The sequence below is a fragment of the Scyliorhinus torazame genome, chromosome 9, assembly GCF_047496885.1.
Source record: "Scyliorhinus torazame isolate Kashiwa2021f chromosome 9, sScyTor2.1, whole genome shotgun sequence".
NCBI lineage: Eukaryota > Metazoa > Chordata > Chondrichthyes > Carcharhiniformes > Scyliorhinidae > Scyliorhinus > Scyliorhinus torazame.
The window spans coordinates 167,231,243-167,248,271 of record NC_092715.1 but is presented as its reverse complement, the minus strand read 5'-3'; the positions used below and the strand labels follow the sequence as shown (position 1 = coordinate 167,248,271).

At 43.2% G+C, this 17,029-nt stretch overlaps 1 protein-coding gene across 4 annotated transcripts in view; it reads left to right on the top strand.

Moving 5' to 3' along the window:
• LOC140429570 (dual specificity protein phosphatase CDC14A-like) overlaps positions 1–17,029 on the top strand; it is a 206,064-nt gene that overhangs the window by 94,862 nt on the left and 94,173 nt on the right. For all 4 annotated transcript variants that reach the window (XM_072516747.1, XM_072516748.1, XM_072516749.1 and 1 more), the window contains exon 4: positions 1,801–1,893. In XM_072516747.1, coding sequence (XP_072372848.1) covers positions 1,801–1,893 — 93 coding nt within the window. The remainder of the gene's footprint in view (positions 1–1,800; positions 1,894–17,029) is intronic.

The following is a 17,029-nucleotide window of genomic DNA, read 5'->3' as shown; positions in this document are numbered from 1 at the left end:
TTGGTATTATTGTGTTTGTCCTGGTAATTGCAAAATGAAAAGCTTTAGCAACATTTCTCCCTTTTCAGTAATATTCAAGTAGGTATTGGCTTGTGAACATACTGTTCAAAATTATGCTAGTGAGGATTAATTGGCAGCTTCATTCAGAAATGTGGATGTCTGGTGTGAGTGTCATTCATCCTAAAGTTAATTATAGAGTAACTAGATACAGGGCATCTGTACCACCCAGCAGTGATCATTAATGGTTTTTTTCAGGAAAGCAACCCTTCTTGCATCTGAACCTTTCTAAAGCAGTCTGTTTGCTGCAAATATTCACCGTAATAAGTGCACAGTCCAGCTACAAAGTGATTACAAAACAAATAGGGGCTGCAAAGTTCTAAGACCAGTAAACCGTGTTGAGGATCATGATGCTTGATTAACCTGCATCCGTTGGTTCTGATGCAGGCAGCATGCGTTGTCGGGTGGCTGAATATCTGAGCAAGGAGTGTGCAAAATTAGAGGGGGGGGAGGGGAATTAGCACTACTTCAAACCAGCTTGCGCCTCTTAAGAGGAGGTGCATTTTGTCCCAATGATGGGGGTCCAGCCCGGAGGACATGAAGCAGTTCAGTTATCTCATGATTGGTCAATGTCAGAAATTTATCTTCCAATGCCATATCCTACCAACTGCTCTACACACCTATCACTCGCCTACCAACAGTTTCTATCAATCAAGGCTCTCACGCATCATTCATCGCTTCACATTTTACACTGCTAGAATCCTCACACCCACATCTCAGCTTGGAGACATTGCCAGCTGTTAAACCATGATGGCGCCACTGCCTATGCATATTCTACCATACTCAAACGCAGGCATACAAATACGTCGTGCAGTAGGAAAAAAGAGGCGAGATTGTATGGCTTTATCCCAAAAGCAAAGTACTACGGATGCTGGGAATCTGAAATAAAAACAAAAAAATGCTGGAAATATTCAGCAGGCCTGGCAAAAACACAGGTTGAGGTCATGTTAACCCTGCATGCTCTCCACTGATGCTGCCAGACCTGTTGAGTATTTCCAACATTTATGTATGACTAACATGGGACTGCATTACATGCTCTGTAAAGAAAGAAAGGAAGACTTGCATTTATATAGTGGTTTCCACAACTACCAGACACCTCAAAGCATCTTCCAGCCAACTTAAATGACTTGTTGTCACTGTTGTAATGTAGGAAATGCAGCGGCCAATATGTGCACAGCAAATTCTGACAAATAATAATAAACAGATAATCTGCCTTTAAAATGTTGATTGAGGGATAAATATTGATCTGGACACTGGGGATAACATCCCATGGCACTATTTTAAAGAGCAGGACTCTTGCATCCACCCAAGCAGAACTCCATTTAACATTACCTCGGAAAGGTGACACCCATGATAGTGTAGTGCTCCTTCAGAACCCTACTGGAGTGTCAGACTTGATTTTTATACTTGGGAGCCCTGTTGTGGGACTCGAACTGAGAATCGTGTGACTCCGAGATAAGCATGCTACCAACCAAGTTATAGTTGATACTCATGGCTCGGGTCCAGTTATTTCCCCCCCCCCCCTCCAGCCACCACCTAGACTTGCTACCTATTGCACCAAACTACTTTGTGCAACATCATGGCAAATTGACTTGTTAGACTAGATTGTTCAGAAAAGGCAACTTTCTTTTCAGCAAAGCTGTCACGTGCAATGTCAATGTGAAGCAATGTGTTCCAAACACCATTTATTTTTGCGACATCCAACTTTAGTTGCAATGTGATCATTTTCTTTTTTTATTGTAGTCATTTACCATGGGAAGGAAGAAAATAGTTCACTATACAGGTTGTGATCAGAAGAAACAGGCAAATGCAGCTGCCCTTATTGGGTCCTTTTCGGTAAGTGTTACGTGATTTTTGAAAAAATGTGTAGCCATCTCGGAAGCATTGTGACATGTTCATACATACCATCGTTTGAGCAGATTTTAAATCATTATATTAACTTGAGCAGCTAAATAGACGTGTTTTGAGCATAGCTACTAATTCAACATAAAGTGATGTTACATATAAATTAGCAATTAGCTTCTCTGATGTGAAAAATGGAGGAAAACTAATAGTGAGATTACCTCTTTAATCTACAAGCCTGAAAAGTACAGGAGTGTTTGTAGATTTCATCCATTATTTTAAGCATTGCATAAAATTGTTCAATGAAGACTTCAACATTTTGACCCAACAAGGTGATCCATTTTCTCCTGTAGAATGTAATTCAAGGCCTTAATTATGCTTTTGGGCACCGAACTTCACCAGTTTCTGTTCAATGGCGTACAAATATATCTGACCAAACGGGCTACTTTTTGTGAATTTGCTTATGGTACCAGGTATGAGATATTGATATATTTTTAAGATATTGGTATTTATTATTTTGATACTCTGTAATGTGTAAATATAGAAATGTACCTTTTAAAGAATACATTTTAAAATCTTTTACTCAAAAATAAGTTGCCTTGGCAGCTTGCCAAATGTTATGGCGCTCTCAGCCTTTCCCTTCAGTGATACTGGCGTTGACGTTTGAACTCCAAATTGCCTTTACTGAACACTGCACATCTTCAAGTTGACTGAATGGGAACGCCTCTTTTCTGCAACTTGAGAGAAATATTATCCTGCCAAATGATCTGCCTGAAGTTCCAAGGAATGTTTTATTTTCTCTGCACCAGAGACCCTGGGCACCTTATAGCCCCAGAAAACTCAAATCAATATTACCATGAGCATTAGTTATGTTGCATGATAGCAGTGGTTCACTGAACAGCATGGACCACCCTGAACGCCCGCCCCTGAAGCAGAACACCCACCCCTGAAGCAGATTGGAATGTTGTTTTAAATTTGGCTTGTGTTCATATTCCAATCATGTCAACTGCTTGAATTCTATGCTTGCAGGCAAGGTGGTGCAGCAGCTAGCAGCCCCATTGATGGTCAGTTTATAGGCTTGGGCACTTGATAAGGAAATTATGCAAAGGAGAGAAAAACTAGGTGAAACAGAAATAGAGTGGAAAAAGAATACTCATGGCAAAGAAACATTTCTTGGCCACTTGTATAAAAGGCAGGATGTGGATAAATTATTGTTGTTCCATAATTAAGCTTGGGGATGGCCAGTTACTAATGCAATATTTTCAATTTTTGCATTGTGACCACTAAAATTGTACACTTGTTTCAGAGTATTAGTTTATATTGAATAACTTACTTTATCATTCCTCGTTTGATACCATTGCTGCCCTCATCAGAAGAAATACACCGATTCCTTACAGAATTTGTTAGAAATATTTTCAACAAATTATTGCATAACATCCCACTATATTACTAAGTTGCTCTAACCATTTTTATTTTTAATAAGTTCTTTAAACAAATTCATTGTGCACATGAATTTTATGACTACAACTTTATTGATCGCACCTGGAATTTCAGGAAGTTCTTTCCATTGCGGATTAATTTGCAAGCAAAATTTCTGTTGGCTTTCCAATTGTAAGGTTCTATTGGTTTATCAGTTCAGAAAGCAACATATAATGGCTGGATTCGTATGGTCAAAAGAGGGGGGGTGGGGCAGGTCAACACTGCTGGGCTTAGGGCGGGGCCCACGGTGGGGGGGGGGCTGGAGGAACAATAGCACACCAGGTGCGGAATGGGCATGGGGCGGGTCGCTTGGTGCAGGATAGACTCAGTGCAGGCTAGGGTTCAGGACGACATGGCCGGGGGTGCTGAGAAGGGTGCAAAGAAAGATGGTTGTGGTTGTTGGAGGTCAATCATCTCCAGTCATCTGAATGTATGAATTAGTAGCAAGAGTAGGCAGTTGGCCCTTGGAGCTTGTGCTGCTCATGATTGATCTGATTGTGACTTCAACTACATATTCCTGACTACCCCAATAACTTTTCACCCTCTTGCTCATCAAAACACTATCTAGCTCAGCCTAAAAATATTCAAAGACCTTGCTTCCACTGCCATTTGAGGAAGAGTTCCAAAAACTCGCAATCCTCCGGGGGAAAAAAAAAGATTCCTCATTTCCATTCGTCCTAAATATGCGACCCCTTATTTTTAGGCCGGAGCCCCAGTACTAAATTCTCCCACAAGAAGAAACATCCACTCCAAATCCACCTTGTTAAGACCCCACAGGATCTTGTATGTTTCAATCAAATCACCTCTTACTCTTCTAAACTCCAGCAGATACTAAACTAGTCTTTTTCTATCCTTTCCTCATAAGACAACCCACCCATTCCAGGTATTAGTTTAGTAAACTTCTCTGGACTGCTTCCAACACATTTATATCCTTAAATAAGGAACTAATACTGTGGCCTAGATGTGGTCTCGCCAATGTCCTTTGTAATTGAGGCATAACCTCCCTGCTTTTGTATTCCATTCCCCTCACAAATTATAGTAATTATTACATTTCTGAACTACTTGCTGGACCTGCATACCAGCCTTTAGTCATTCACGCACCAGGACCCCTAGATCTCCCCTCTGCAATCTCTCACCATTTAGATAATATGCTTTTTTTATTATTCCTGCTAAAAGGGACAACTTCACAATTTCCCACATTATACCCCATTTTCCAGATCTTTGCTGACTCACTTAACCTATGTCCCTTTATAGCTTCCTTGTGTCCTCTTCACATACTATCTTACCTATCATTGTGTCATCAGCAAATTTAGCAACTGTACCTTCAATGCCTCCATCCAAGTCATCTTGAGGCCCTAGCACTGATCCCTGTGGCACACTACTAGATACATCTTGCCAACCAAGATGCAGGAGTTCCTCAGGGTAATTTCTTAAGCCCAACTATCTTCAGCTGCTTCATCAATTACGTTCCCTCCTTCATAAGGTCAGAAGTGGGGATGTTCGTGGATGGTTGTACAATGTTCAGCACCATTCATGACTCCGATACTAAAGCACTCCATGCCTATATGCAGCAAGACAAAATTCAGTTTGGGCTGATAAGTGACCGGTGAGGTTCACTTTGCACATATATCAGACAATGACCATCACCGATGAAAGAGAACTTGACCATCTGCTCTTGACATTCAATGGTATTACCAATGCTGAATCCTCCACCATCAACACCTTGGGGCTACCATTGACCAGAAACTGAACTGGACTAGCCATATTAATACTGTGGTCAGAATTCTCCAGCTGTTTGGATTCTCTGTTCCTGCTGTCAGCTCATCATTGCCCGTGGGTTTCCCGGCGGTGTGGAGTGGCTTCAATGGGACATCCTATTTACAAGTGGTGGGAGTAGAGAATCCCGCCACCAGAAAAGATGTGTTGCCAAGAAACACGCAGCCGAGGGACTGGAGAATCCAGCCATGTATCTACAAGAGAATATCAAAGTTTAAGAATCCTGCAGGGCGTAACTCTTCTCCTGACTCTCTTAAGCCTGTCCACCATTTACAAGGCTCAAGTCAGGAGTGTGATTTGTATACTATCCACTTGCCTGGATGTGTGCACTTTCAACAATACTCAAGAAGCTCAACATTATCTAAGGCAAAGCAGCCCACTTAATTGGCACCCTGTCCACCACCATAAACATATACTCCCTCCATCACTTGATGCTTAATGGAAGCAGTGTGTACTATCTATGAGATGCAATGCAGTAACTCACCAAGGCTTCTTAGACAACACCTTCCAAACATCTGACTGCTAATACATGAAAACACCACGACCTGCAAGTTCTTCCCCAAGCCATTCACCATCTTGGCTTGGGACTATATCACTGTTCCTTCATGGTCAACATCCTGGTACTCCCTTCCTAACAGTGTTGTGGGTGCACCTACACCACGTGGACTGTAGCAGTTTAAGAAGACCGCTTACCACCAACTTCTTGAGGGCAGTTAGGAATAGCCAATAAATGCTGGTCTATCCTGTGCCACCTATACTCTTGTGAAAGAATTTTTAAAAGATCTTCTGAGCACAGAGGTACTGAAACCTTGACTTGTTCTACTGCTGACAATTCGTGTTCAGATAATCTAACTCTGCATATACCAGTAATTTATTCTGGGCTATTTCTGGTTTGTAAAGGTTAGCACCATTCTGTTTACCTGAAATTGCATTTTATTTATGTGCGTGTATTAAACAGTGCACACACGTGCATGGTTTTTGCCATTTGTTTGGGATCCTGCGGTTGATTATTCGCACCTTCTGTGTGGTTTACTAGGAAATTAACATTTGGGAAAAAAATTAGCTGTGATACTCCTATCCTGCTAATCCAATTTTCTGCAATGCGTTAGTTACAGTGGATGACAAGGACATAATGGGATTAATGGAGTACCTGACGCGCACAATAGTTCTAATTGGAATTAAATAAACATGGCTAATCAATAATGTCCACCTATTTTAATAAATGGATAATGTCCACACTTCATTTTAATAAATGGAATATGTTTCTCTGCCATTTCTAATCAAGCATTTTGTAACTATTGGAAAGTGCACGTGCGTGATTTTATGATGAAGACAGGATCAGACTGAGTTTAGGGCTATGGAAACTCAACCAAATATAGTGTCTCCTATCAGTTGAATATTTTGAATGGAAAGAGAGAAATAAATTATTAACATGGGGCAGAAAAAGAGGGGGCAGTGATGGGGAAAGAAATAATTTGATCACAGAATTACATGTTGAATATGCTTATTCCCTTATTAGAGAGTTCAGTTATAATGCTATCTCAATTATAGGTTTTGTCTAGGACCAGCTGATTTAGCTGACGGCATGACAAATCAGTCGTAAAATTGCCTTTTTAAATAAAGTATTGTGATGGAATCTTTCATTGTTGGAATGTGAGTGTGGAAAATAGATAACTTGTAAATATATGAAAAAGATTAAAATGAAATGTGGGACAGAACGAAATGCAAATGCAATTAAAATGAAATGCAAAGGAAGGTAATGTTGACAATTAGCTGAACAAAGAGGCGGCACGGTGGCGCAGTGGTTAGCACTGCTGCCTCACGCGATGAGGACCCGGATTCAATCCCAGCCCCGGGTCACTGTCCGTGTGGAGTTTGCACATTCTCCCCATGTCTGCGTGGGTCTCACCCCCACAAACCCAAAGAAATGCAGCGTAGGTAGATTGGCCATGCTAAATTGCCCCTTAATTGGAAAAAAAAAAGAATTGGGTACTCTAAAATAAAAATAAAAAAGACAATTGGCTGTCTAATTGATGAGAGGATCTTTAAACCAGCACTAAAGATGTGGTGAGGCTGATCATGATGAACATAAAGTTGTTACTGAAGAATTGTAAGGAAGGGCAGAGCACGGTGGCGCAGTGGTTAGCACTGCTGCCTCACTGTGCCGAGGTCCCAGGTTCAATCCCGACTCTGGGTCATTGTCTGTGCGGAGTTTGCACATTCTCCCCGTGTTTGCGTGGGATTTGCCCCCAAAGATGTGCAGGGTAGGTGGATGGGACACACTAAATTGCCCCTTAATTGGAAAAAAAATAATTGGGTACTTTAAATTTATATAAAAAAAAAGAATTGCAAGGAACATTGTATGGAATAGTTAAGAAAATAGATCAAGAGGTGGGTAAAGAGGAATATGATTAATGGAATGGACAACAGATCGGCACAGTGGTTAGCACCGTGTGACGATTGGAAGATTTTGAAGATTTTAGAAATATTGGGACAAGTTACGGCTAAGAGGGATATAGTGTGTTTGACTACAATGGCCATATTTTTAAAAAGGATTTTGTTATGCACAGAAAAAGCGGGTCAAATTGACCAGAGGATTCTGTTTTGACTGGGGAAGGCCCTGGGTACTTTTGCAGCCTGCCGAGATGGTTTGCTTTTCAACATTGACTGGAAAAGATATAGTTCGAGTACAATAGATGGGTCGTTTTTTGTACAGTGTGTGCAGGAGGGTTTCCTGAAACAATATGTTGACAGGCCAACAAGAGGCGAGGCCACGTTGGATTTGGTTTTGGGTAATGAACCAGGCCAGGTGTTGGATTTGGAGGTAGGAGAGCACTTTGGGGACAGTGACCACAATTCGGTGACGTTTACGTTAATGATGGAAAGGGATAAGTATACACCGCAGGACAAGAGTTATAGCTGGGGGAAGGGCAATTATGATGCCATTAGACGTGACTTGGGGGGGATAAGGTGGAGAAGTAGGCTGCAAGTGTTGGGCACACTGGATAAGTGGGGCTTGTTCAAGGATCAGCTACTGCGTGTTCTTGATAAGTATGTACCGGTCAGACAGGGAGGAAGGCGTCGAGCGAGGGAACCGTGGTTTACCAAGGAAGTGGAATCTCTTGTTAAGAGGAAGAAGGGGGCCTATGTGAAGATGAAGTGTGAAGTTTCGGTTGGGGCGATGGATAGTTACAAGGTAGCGAGGAAGGATCTAAAGAGAGAGCTAAGACGAGCAAGGAGGGGACATGAGAAGTATTTGGCAGGAAGGATCAAGGAAAACCCAAAAGCTTTCTATAGGTATGTCAGGAATAAGCGAATGACTAGGGAAAGAGTAGGACCAGTCGAGGACAGGGATGGGAAATTGTGTGTGGAGTCTGAAGAGATAGGCGAGATACTAAATGAATATTTTTCGTCAGTATTCACTCAGGAAAAAGATAATGTTGTGGAGGAGTATGCTGAGCCCCAGGCTAATAGAATAGATGGCATTGAGGTACGTAAGGAAGAGGTGTTGGCAATTCTGGACAGGCTGAAAATAGATAAGTCCCTGGGACCTGATGGGATTTATCCAAGGATTCTCTGGGAGGCCAGGGAAGAGATTGCTGGACCTTTGGCTTTGATTTTTATGTCATCATTGGCTACAGGAATAGTGCCAGAGGACTGGAGGACAGCAAATGTGGTCCCTTTGTTTAAAAAGGGGAGCAGAGACAACCCCGGCAACTATAGACCGGTGAGCCTCACGTCTGTAGTGGGTAAAGTCTTGGAGGGGATTATAAGAGACAAGATTTATAATCATCTAGAGAGGAATAATATGATCAGGGATAGTCAGCATGGCTTTGTGAAGGGTAGGTCATGCCTCACAAACCTTATTGAGTTCTTTGAGAAGGTGACTGAACAGGTAGACGAGGGTAGAGCAGTTGATGTGGTGTATATGGATTTCAGCAAAGCGTTTGATAAGGTTCCCCACGGTAGGCTATTGCAAAAAATACGGAGGCTGGGGATTGAGGGTGATTTAGAGATGTGGATCAGAAATTGGCTAGCTGAAAGAAGACAGAGGGTGGTGGTTGATGGGAAATGTTCAGGATGGAGTACAGTCACAAGTGGAGTACCACAAGGATCTGTTCTGGGGCCGTTGCTGTTTGTCATTTTTATCATTGACCTAGAGGAAGGCGCAGAAGGGTGGGTGAGTAAATTTGCAGACGATACTAAAGTCGGTGGTGTTGTCGATAGTGTGGAAGGATGTAGCAGGTTACAGAGGGATATAGATAAGCTGCAGAGCTGGGCTGAGAGGTGGCAAATGGAGTTTAATGTAGAGAAGTGTGAGGTGATTCACTTTGGAAGGAATAACAGGAATGCGGAATATTTGGCTAATGGTAAAGTTCTTGAAAGTGTGGATGAGCAGAGGGATCTAGGTGTCCATGTACATAGATCCCTGAAAGTTGCCACCCAGGTTGATAGGGTTGTGAAGAAGGCCTATGGAGTGTTGGCCTTTATTGGTAGAGGGATTGAGTTCCGGAGTCGGGAGGTCATGTTGCAGCTGTACAGAACTCTGGTACGGCCGCATTTGGAGTATTGCGTACAGTACTGGTCACCGCATTATAGGAAGGACGTGGAGGCTTTGGAGCGGGTGCAGAGGAGATTTACCAGGATGTTGCCTGGTATGGAGGGAAAATCTTATGAGGAAAGGCTGATGGACTTGAGGTTGTTTTCGTTGGAGAGAAGAAGGTTAAGAGGAGACTTAATAGAGGCATACAAAATGATCAGGGGGTTGGATAGGGTGGACAGTGAGAGCCTTCTCCCGCGGATGAATATGGCTGGCACGAGGGGACATAGCTTTAAACTGAGGGGTAATAGATATAGGACAGAGGTCAGAGGTAGGTTCTTTACGCAAAGAGTAGTGAGGCCGTGGAATGCCCTACCTGCTACAGTAGTGAACTCGCCAACATTGAGGGCATTTAAAAGTTTATTGGATAAACATATGGATGATAATGGCATAGTGTAGGTTAGATGGCTTTTGTTTTGGTGCAACATCATGGGCCGAAGGGCCTGTACTGCGCTGTATTGTTCTATGTTCTTGTAGGGATGAGGTCATTGCTGGGTAGAGCCCGAAAAGGCAGAGGGGCAGGGAGTTTGGAGACGCTTGGAGAGAGAGGAGCTGAATTCTGATCTGTCTGACTTGGATCAGTCGGATCATTTAAAAATTAAGAGTAATATTTTGAAGCAGAGCAGTCTTGTTGAAAGACGAGGAAGAGACTGAAACAATGAAGTAGCTATTTGAAGATATTCAACCAGAGTCTGAAGGGGTTCCAACCAGAGCCAGATCTGTTTTATAAAGCAAGTATTGCTCTATGCCCTGCTAATTTTAAGATGGATTAAGAGCTGTATGTTTCTTGTCGTTTAATGAGACAGCGTGTTAAGGAGTATTTGTAAGCTGTTCTTTTTGGGAGTGAAGTTAAAATATAATATATTATTAAACGTTTTTGTTTTCGAAATACCAAAGCCCTAGTTTTGCATGCAATTACTCCTGGAGCAAATCGTTTTTTCTGCACAGTCTTAAAATAAACTAAAATATTGGGGTTTCGGTCCAGTATCCTAGCCTCTGTTGGGGCCAGGTCAGGAATTGTAATAGATAGACATAGCCCTCGGTCTTGCAGCGACCTGTGAAACCACTCTAAAGCCCATCTACACTATTCCCTTATCGTCCATATGTTTATCCAATGACTATTTGAATGCCCTTGGTGTTGGCGAGTCCACTACTGTTGCAGGCAGGGCATTCCATGCCCTTACTACTCTCTGAGTAAAGAACCTACCTCTGACATCTGTCCTATACCTATCTCCTGTCAATTTAAAGCTATGACCCCTCATGCCAAACATCACCATCCGAAGAAAAATGCTCTCACTGTCCACCCTATCTAATCCTCTGATCATCTTGTATGCCTCAATTAAGTCACCTCTTAACCTTCTTCTCTCTAACGAAAACCGCCTCAAGTCCCTCAGCCTTCCCTCATAAGATTTTTCCTCCATACCAGGCACCATTCTGGTAAATCTCCTCTGCACCCTTTCCAATGCTTCCACATCCTTACTATAATGCGGCGACCAAAATTGCACGCAATACTCCAAATGCGGCCGCACCAGAGTTTTGTACAGCTGCACCATGACCTCATGGCTCCGAAACTCAATCCCTCTACCAATAAAAGCTAACACACCGTACGCCTTCTTAACAACCCTCTCAACCTGGGTAGCAACTTTCAGGGATATATGTACATGGACACCGCGCTCATCCACACTACCAAGAATCTTACCATTAGCCCAGTACTCTCTTTCTGTTATTCCTTCCAAAATGAATCACCTCTCTCTTTTCTGCATTAAATTCCATTTGCCACCTCTCAGCCCAACGCTGCAGCTTATCTATGTCCCTCTGTAACTTGTAACATCCTTCCGCATTGTCCACAACTCCACCGACTTTAGTGTCATCTGCAAATTTACTCACCCATTCTTCTACGCCCTCCTCCAGGTCATTTATAAAAATGACAAACAGCCGTGCCCCAAAACAGATCCTTGTGGTACACCACTAGTAACTGGACTCCAGTCTGAACATTTCCCATCAACCACCACCCTTTGTCTTCTTCCAGCTAGCCAATTTCTGATCCAAATTGCTAAATCACCCTGAATCCCATGCCTCTGTATTTTCTGCAGTAGCCTACCGTGGGGAACCTTATCAAACGTTTTACTGAAATCCATATACACTACATCAACTGCTTTACCCTCATCCACCTGTTTGGTCACCTTCTCAAAGAACTCAATAAGGTTTGTGAGGCACAACCTAACCTTCACAAAACCGTGTTGACTATCTCTAATCAAGTTATTTCTTTCCAGATCCTATCTCTGATAAACCTTTCCAAGACTTTGCCCACAACAGAAGTAAGGCTCACTGGTCTATAGTTACCGGGGTTTTCTCTACTCCCCTTCTTGAACAAGGGGATAACATTTGCTATCCTCCAGTCTTCTGGCACTATTCCTGTAGACAAAGATGACTTAAAGATCAAAGCCAAAGGCTGAGCAATCTCCTCCCTAGCTTCCCAGAGAATCCTAGGATAAATCCCATCTGGCCCTGGGGACTTATCTATTTTCACACTTTCCAGATTTGCTAACCCCTCCTCCTTATGAACCTCAAGCCCTTCTAGTCTAGTAGCCTGAATCTCAGTATTTTTCTCGACAACATTGTCTTTTTCTTGTGTGAATACTGACAACAAAATATTCATTTAGCACCTCTCCTATCTCCTCGGGACCACACACAACTTCCCACTACTGTCCTTGACTGGCCCTACTCTTACCCTAGTCATTCTTTTATTCCTGACATATCTATAGAAAGCTTTAGGGTTATCCTTGATCCTACCTGCCAAAGACTTCTCATGCCCCTCCTGGCTCTTAGCTCTCTCTTTAGGTCCTTCCTAGCTAACGTGTAACTCTCGAGCGCCCTAACTGAACCTTCACGTCTCATCTTTACATAAGCCTCCTTCTTCCTCGACTGCTTTAGTAAACCACGGTTCCCTTGCTCGACCACTTCCTCCCTGCCTGACAGGTACATACTTATCAAGGACCCGCAGTAGCTGTTCCTTGAACAAGCTCCACATTTCCATTGTGCCCATCCCCTGCAGTTTTCCTCTCCATCCGATGCATCCTAAGTCTTGCCTCGTCGCATCATAATTGCCTTTCCCCCAGATATAACTCTTGCCCTGCGGTATATATCTATCCCTTTCCATCACTAAAGTAAACGTAATCGAATTGTGGTCACTATCACCAAAGTGCTCACCAACTCCAAATCTAACACCTGTCCTGGTTCATTACCCAGTACTAAATCTAATATGGCCTCGCCTCTCATTGGCCTATCTACATACTTTGTCAGGAAACCCTCCTGCACACATTGGACAAAAGCGGACCTATCTAAAGTACTAGAACAAAGCGTTTCCAGTCAATATTTGGAAAGTTAAAGTCCCCCATAACAACTACCCTGTTGCTTTCGCTCCTATCCAGAATCATCTTTGCAATCCTTTCCTCTACATCTCTGGAACTTTTCGGAGGCCTATAGAAAACCCCTAACAGGGTGACCTTTCCTGTTTCGAACCTCAGCCCATACTACCTTAGTAGACGAGTCCTCCTCAAACGTCCTTTCTGCCACCGTAATACTGTCCTTGACTAACAATGCCACCCCTCCCCCTCTTTTACCACCTTCCCTGAGCTTACTGAAATATCTAAACCCCGGCACCTGCAACAATCATTCCTGTCCCTGCTCTATCCATGTCTCCGAAATGGCCACAACATCAAAGTCGCCATGCTGCAGGTTCACCCACCTTATTCCGGATGCTCTTGGCATTGAAGAAGACCCACTTTAAACCACCTTCCTGCCTGCCGGTACACTCCTGCAACTTTAAAACGTTACTCATGACCTCACTACTCTCAACCTCCTGTATACTGGAGCTACAATTCAGGTTCCCAATCCCCTGCTGGACTAGTTTAAACCCTCCCGAAGAGCATTAGCAAATTTCCCCCCCAGGATATTGGTACCCCTCTGGTCCAGGTGTAGACCATCCCGCTTGTAGAGGTCCCACCAATCCCAGAATGAGCCCCAATTATCCAGAAATCTGAAACCCTCCCTCCTGCACCATTCCTGTAGCCACATGTTCAACTCCTCTCTCTCTCCCTATTCCTCGTCTCGCTAGCAAGTGGCACGGGTAACAACCCAGAGATAATAACTCTGTTTGTCCTAGATCTAAGTTTCCACCCTAGCTCCCTGAATTCCTGCCTTACATCCCTATCCCTTTTCCTACCTATGTCGTTGGTACCTATGTGGACCATGACTTGGGGCTGCTCCCCCTCCCCCTTAAGGATCACAAAAACACGATTCGAGACATCCCGGACCCTGGCACCTGGGAGACAACACACCAACCGCGCGTCTCTCTCGTTCCTACAGAATCTCCTATCTATCCCCCTAACTATGCAGTCTCCAATGACTAATGCTCTACTCCTCTCCCCCCTTCCCTTCTGAGCAACAGGGACAGACTCTGTGCCAGAGACCTGTACCCATGGCTTACCCCTGTTAAGTCTTCCCCCCCCCCCCCCAACAGTATCCAAAGCGGTATACTTGTTACTAAGGGGAATGAATGACCACAGGGGATCCCTGTACTGACTGCTTCCTCCCAGCCACTCTCACCATCACCCATCTATCTTTATTTTTCGGAGTAACTACATCCCTGAAGCTTCTATCTATAACCACCTCTGCCTCCCGAATGATCCGAAGTTCATGCAGCTCCAGTTCCCTAACGCGGTTCTGAGGAGCTGGAGATGGGTGCACTTCCCACAGATGAAATCAGCAGGGACACTGGCGGCGTCCCACACCTCAAACAATCTACAGGATGAACATTGCACTGCCTTCCCTGCCAACCCCTCTAGATTTAAAAAAAAAAAAGCAAAAGAAAGAAAGAGCTTACCTGTTATTCACTCTACCTCTTAGGTTAAAGGAGGTGGAAGGGTGTCTCGGGTTGATAAACTGCCCAACTTAAATACAGGTAAAAATAAAACACTTAACCAGCAACCACTGCGTCCCACACGAAAACAGCAATTAGCTGTTACGGGCCTGCGCAAACAATTTAAATCTTTACTACTTACCCAGCAGTCGCTCTGTCCTCACTCCGACTAGATTCAGCTGGAAACTCCGTACAGTTAAGTTTTTAAAAAATTTACTCCCCTTCTCAGCAAGCACTCACTCATCAACCACTGCGCCCTGCATGATAACACCTCAGGGAAAAGAGAAACTACTTGCCAGTCATCAGTCAGTCACTTAGCTGCAGGCTGTGACATCATGGTTCAACTTCTTTCTACTTCTACCTGCCCTCGAGCACAATGCACGTTTGCAAATTTCCCCCGCAACAGCCAACCAGCCACTCCTCTCTACTGCCCTCTGCTGGATGCTTGTCTTAACTTGAACAGCTAGGGTCTCTTGCACAGTTGCACCTTCAAGTTACGGTGACCACAATACACGTCTGCAAATTTCTCCCGCAGCAGCCAATCAGCAGCTCCGCTCTACTGCCCTCTGCTGGATGCTTGTCTTCACTTGAACAGCTAGGGTCTCTTGCACAGGTACACCTTCAAGTTACGGTGACCACAATACACGTATGCAAATTGCCCCTGCAACAGCCAATCAGCAGCTCCGCTGTACTTCCCTCTGCTAATACCTGCTGCCTTGCAGTGTCAGAGATCCGGGTTCAATGCTGGCCTTTGGTGACTGTCTATGTGGAGTTTACACGTTCTCCCTGTGCCTGAGTGGGTTTCCTCTGGGTGCTGTGGTTTCCTCCCACAGCCCAAAGATGTGCAGGTTGGGTGAATTGGCCATGAGGGGTTACGATGATAGGGTGGGGAAGTACTCCTCCCATTTCTCAGAAGATTTGAGGGAGGAAGACTGGGATTAAGAACTATTTTAAAAGTTTAAAAACACTGAGCCACAAGAGAAATTAAACAGCAGTGATCAGTGATGAATTCAGATGGAAGCTGTTTGCAAAATTATTTTCCTGGATCAGATTCTATTTTGAGATGAGTTTGTAAAACACTGGAACCATTTTTGATTACTTACCACATGCCATGACTTTATTTGTCCGTATGATAAGTGCAGCAATCTGCAACTTGGAGTCATCAGTGTAATGTGCACAGAAAGGTTCACTACTTTCCCGAAAATAATGAAGGAACTTTAATTGTGTAGCACCTTTCACACTTTCAAAATTTTCAAAATTGTTTTACAGTTAATGTACTTGGTCGAAATGCAAGAAATATAGCTGCAAATTGTAATAAATTGAAGCAAAATGCTGCGGATGCTGAAAATCTGAAATTAAAACAATGTTGCTGGAAAAACTCAGCAGGTTTGGCAGCATCTATGGAGAGAGAAACTGAGTTTATGCTTCAAATAAAATGCCTCTCCTTCGGAACACTAAGTGGCCAGTTAATCAGATAATCTCCTTTAGTGACATTGGTTGATGAAAACATATTGGCCAGGACACTGGGAAAAGCTCGCCTCTAAATTCTCTCCTGTTTAATCAGATTAGCCTAGGATAAAGCTTTGACATCTTGGCTAATCTGCAGATCAAAAGGCTGGCAGACTGTTGAAAGCCTGGACCCAGTTACTTAACAAAAATAACACCATGACCTGTCTTTTTTTTTTTAAGATGCTGTGCTCATGCAGTATTAAGTGCTCATGTATTTAATAAGTTCTGGAAACATTATTACATAAGATGAGAACTATAGGATTAGGGAATTCACCCCCTCGAGCCTACTCCACTAATCAATACAATCATGGCTGATCTCAACTTAGCCTCAACTCCACTTTCCTGCCCTTTTTCCATAACCCTTCAACCCATTACTAATTAAAAATCTGTCTATCTCTAATTTACTCACTGTGCGGGGATCCACTGCATTCTATGTTAGACGTTTTAGTTGCTGTGAAATGAAGAGTCTAAAGTTCTTGTTCCTTTTCACCAAACACCATTTATTTCACTTCCACAGCCTCTGCACAAAACTCTTTAACAGCACACCACTTGACAAAGGCCACCTGAAGCCCCTTTACATATCAGTGTCAATTAATGGATACTTAACATAAATGAGACAACTAATTGCAATGTCTCTTAACCCATTACTTAACAGTCTCCCCTTGGAGAAAAAAAATAAATTAGGTGAAAACAAAATTTCAAGAAACTCAAAAACACACATGATGTCCCCCCCCCCCTTTTCTTTTTTTTTGTTTGGATGAGAAAGGAAAAAAAACAGTCACAGAAAATAGCACCCTTCATTAACAATATCCAAAAGTTTCTGTGAACTCGCCCCTCTTTTCATA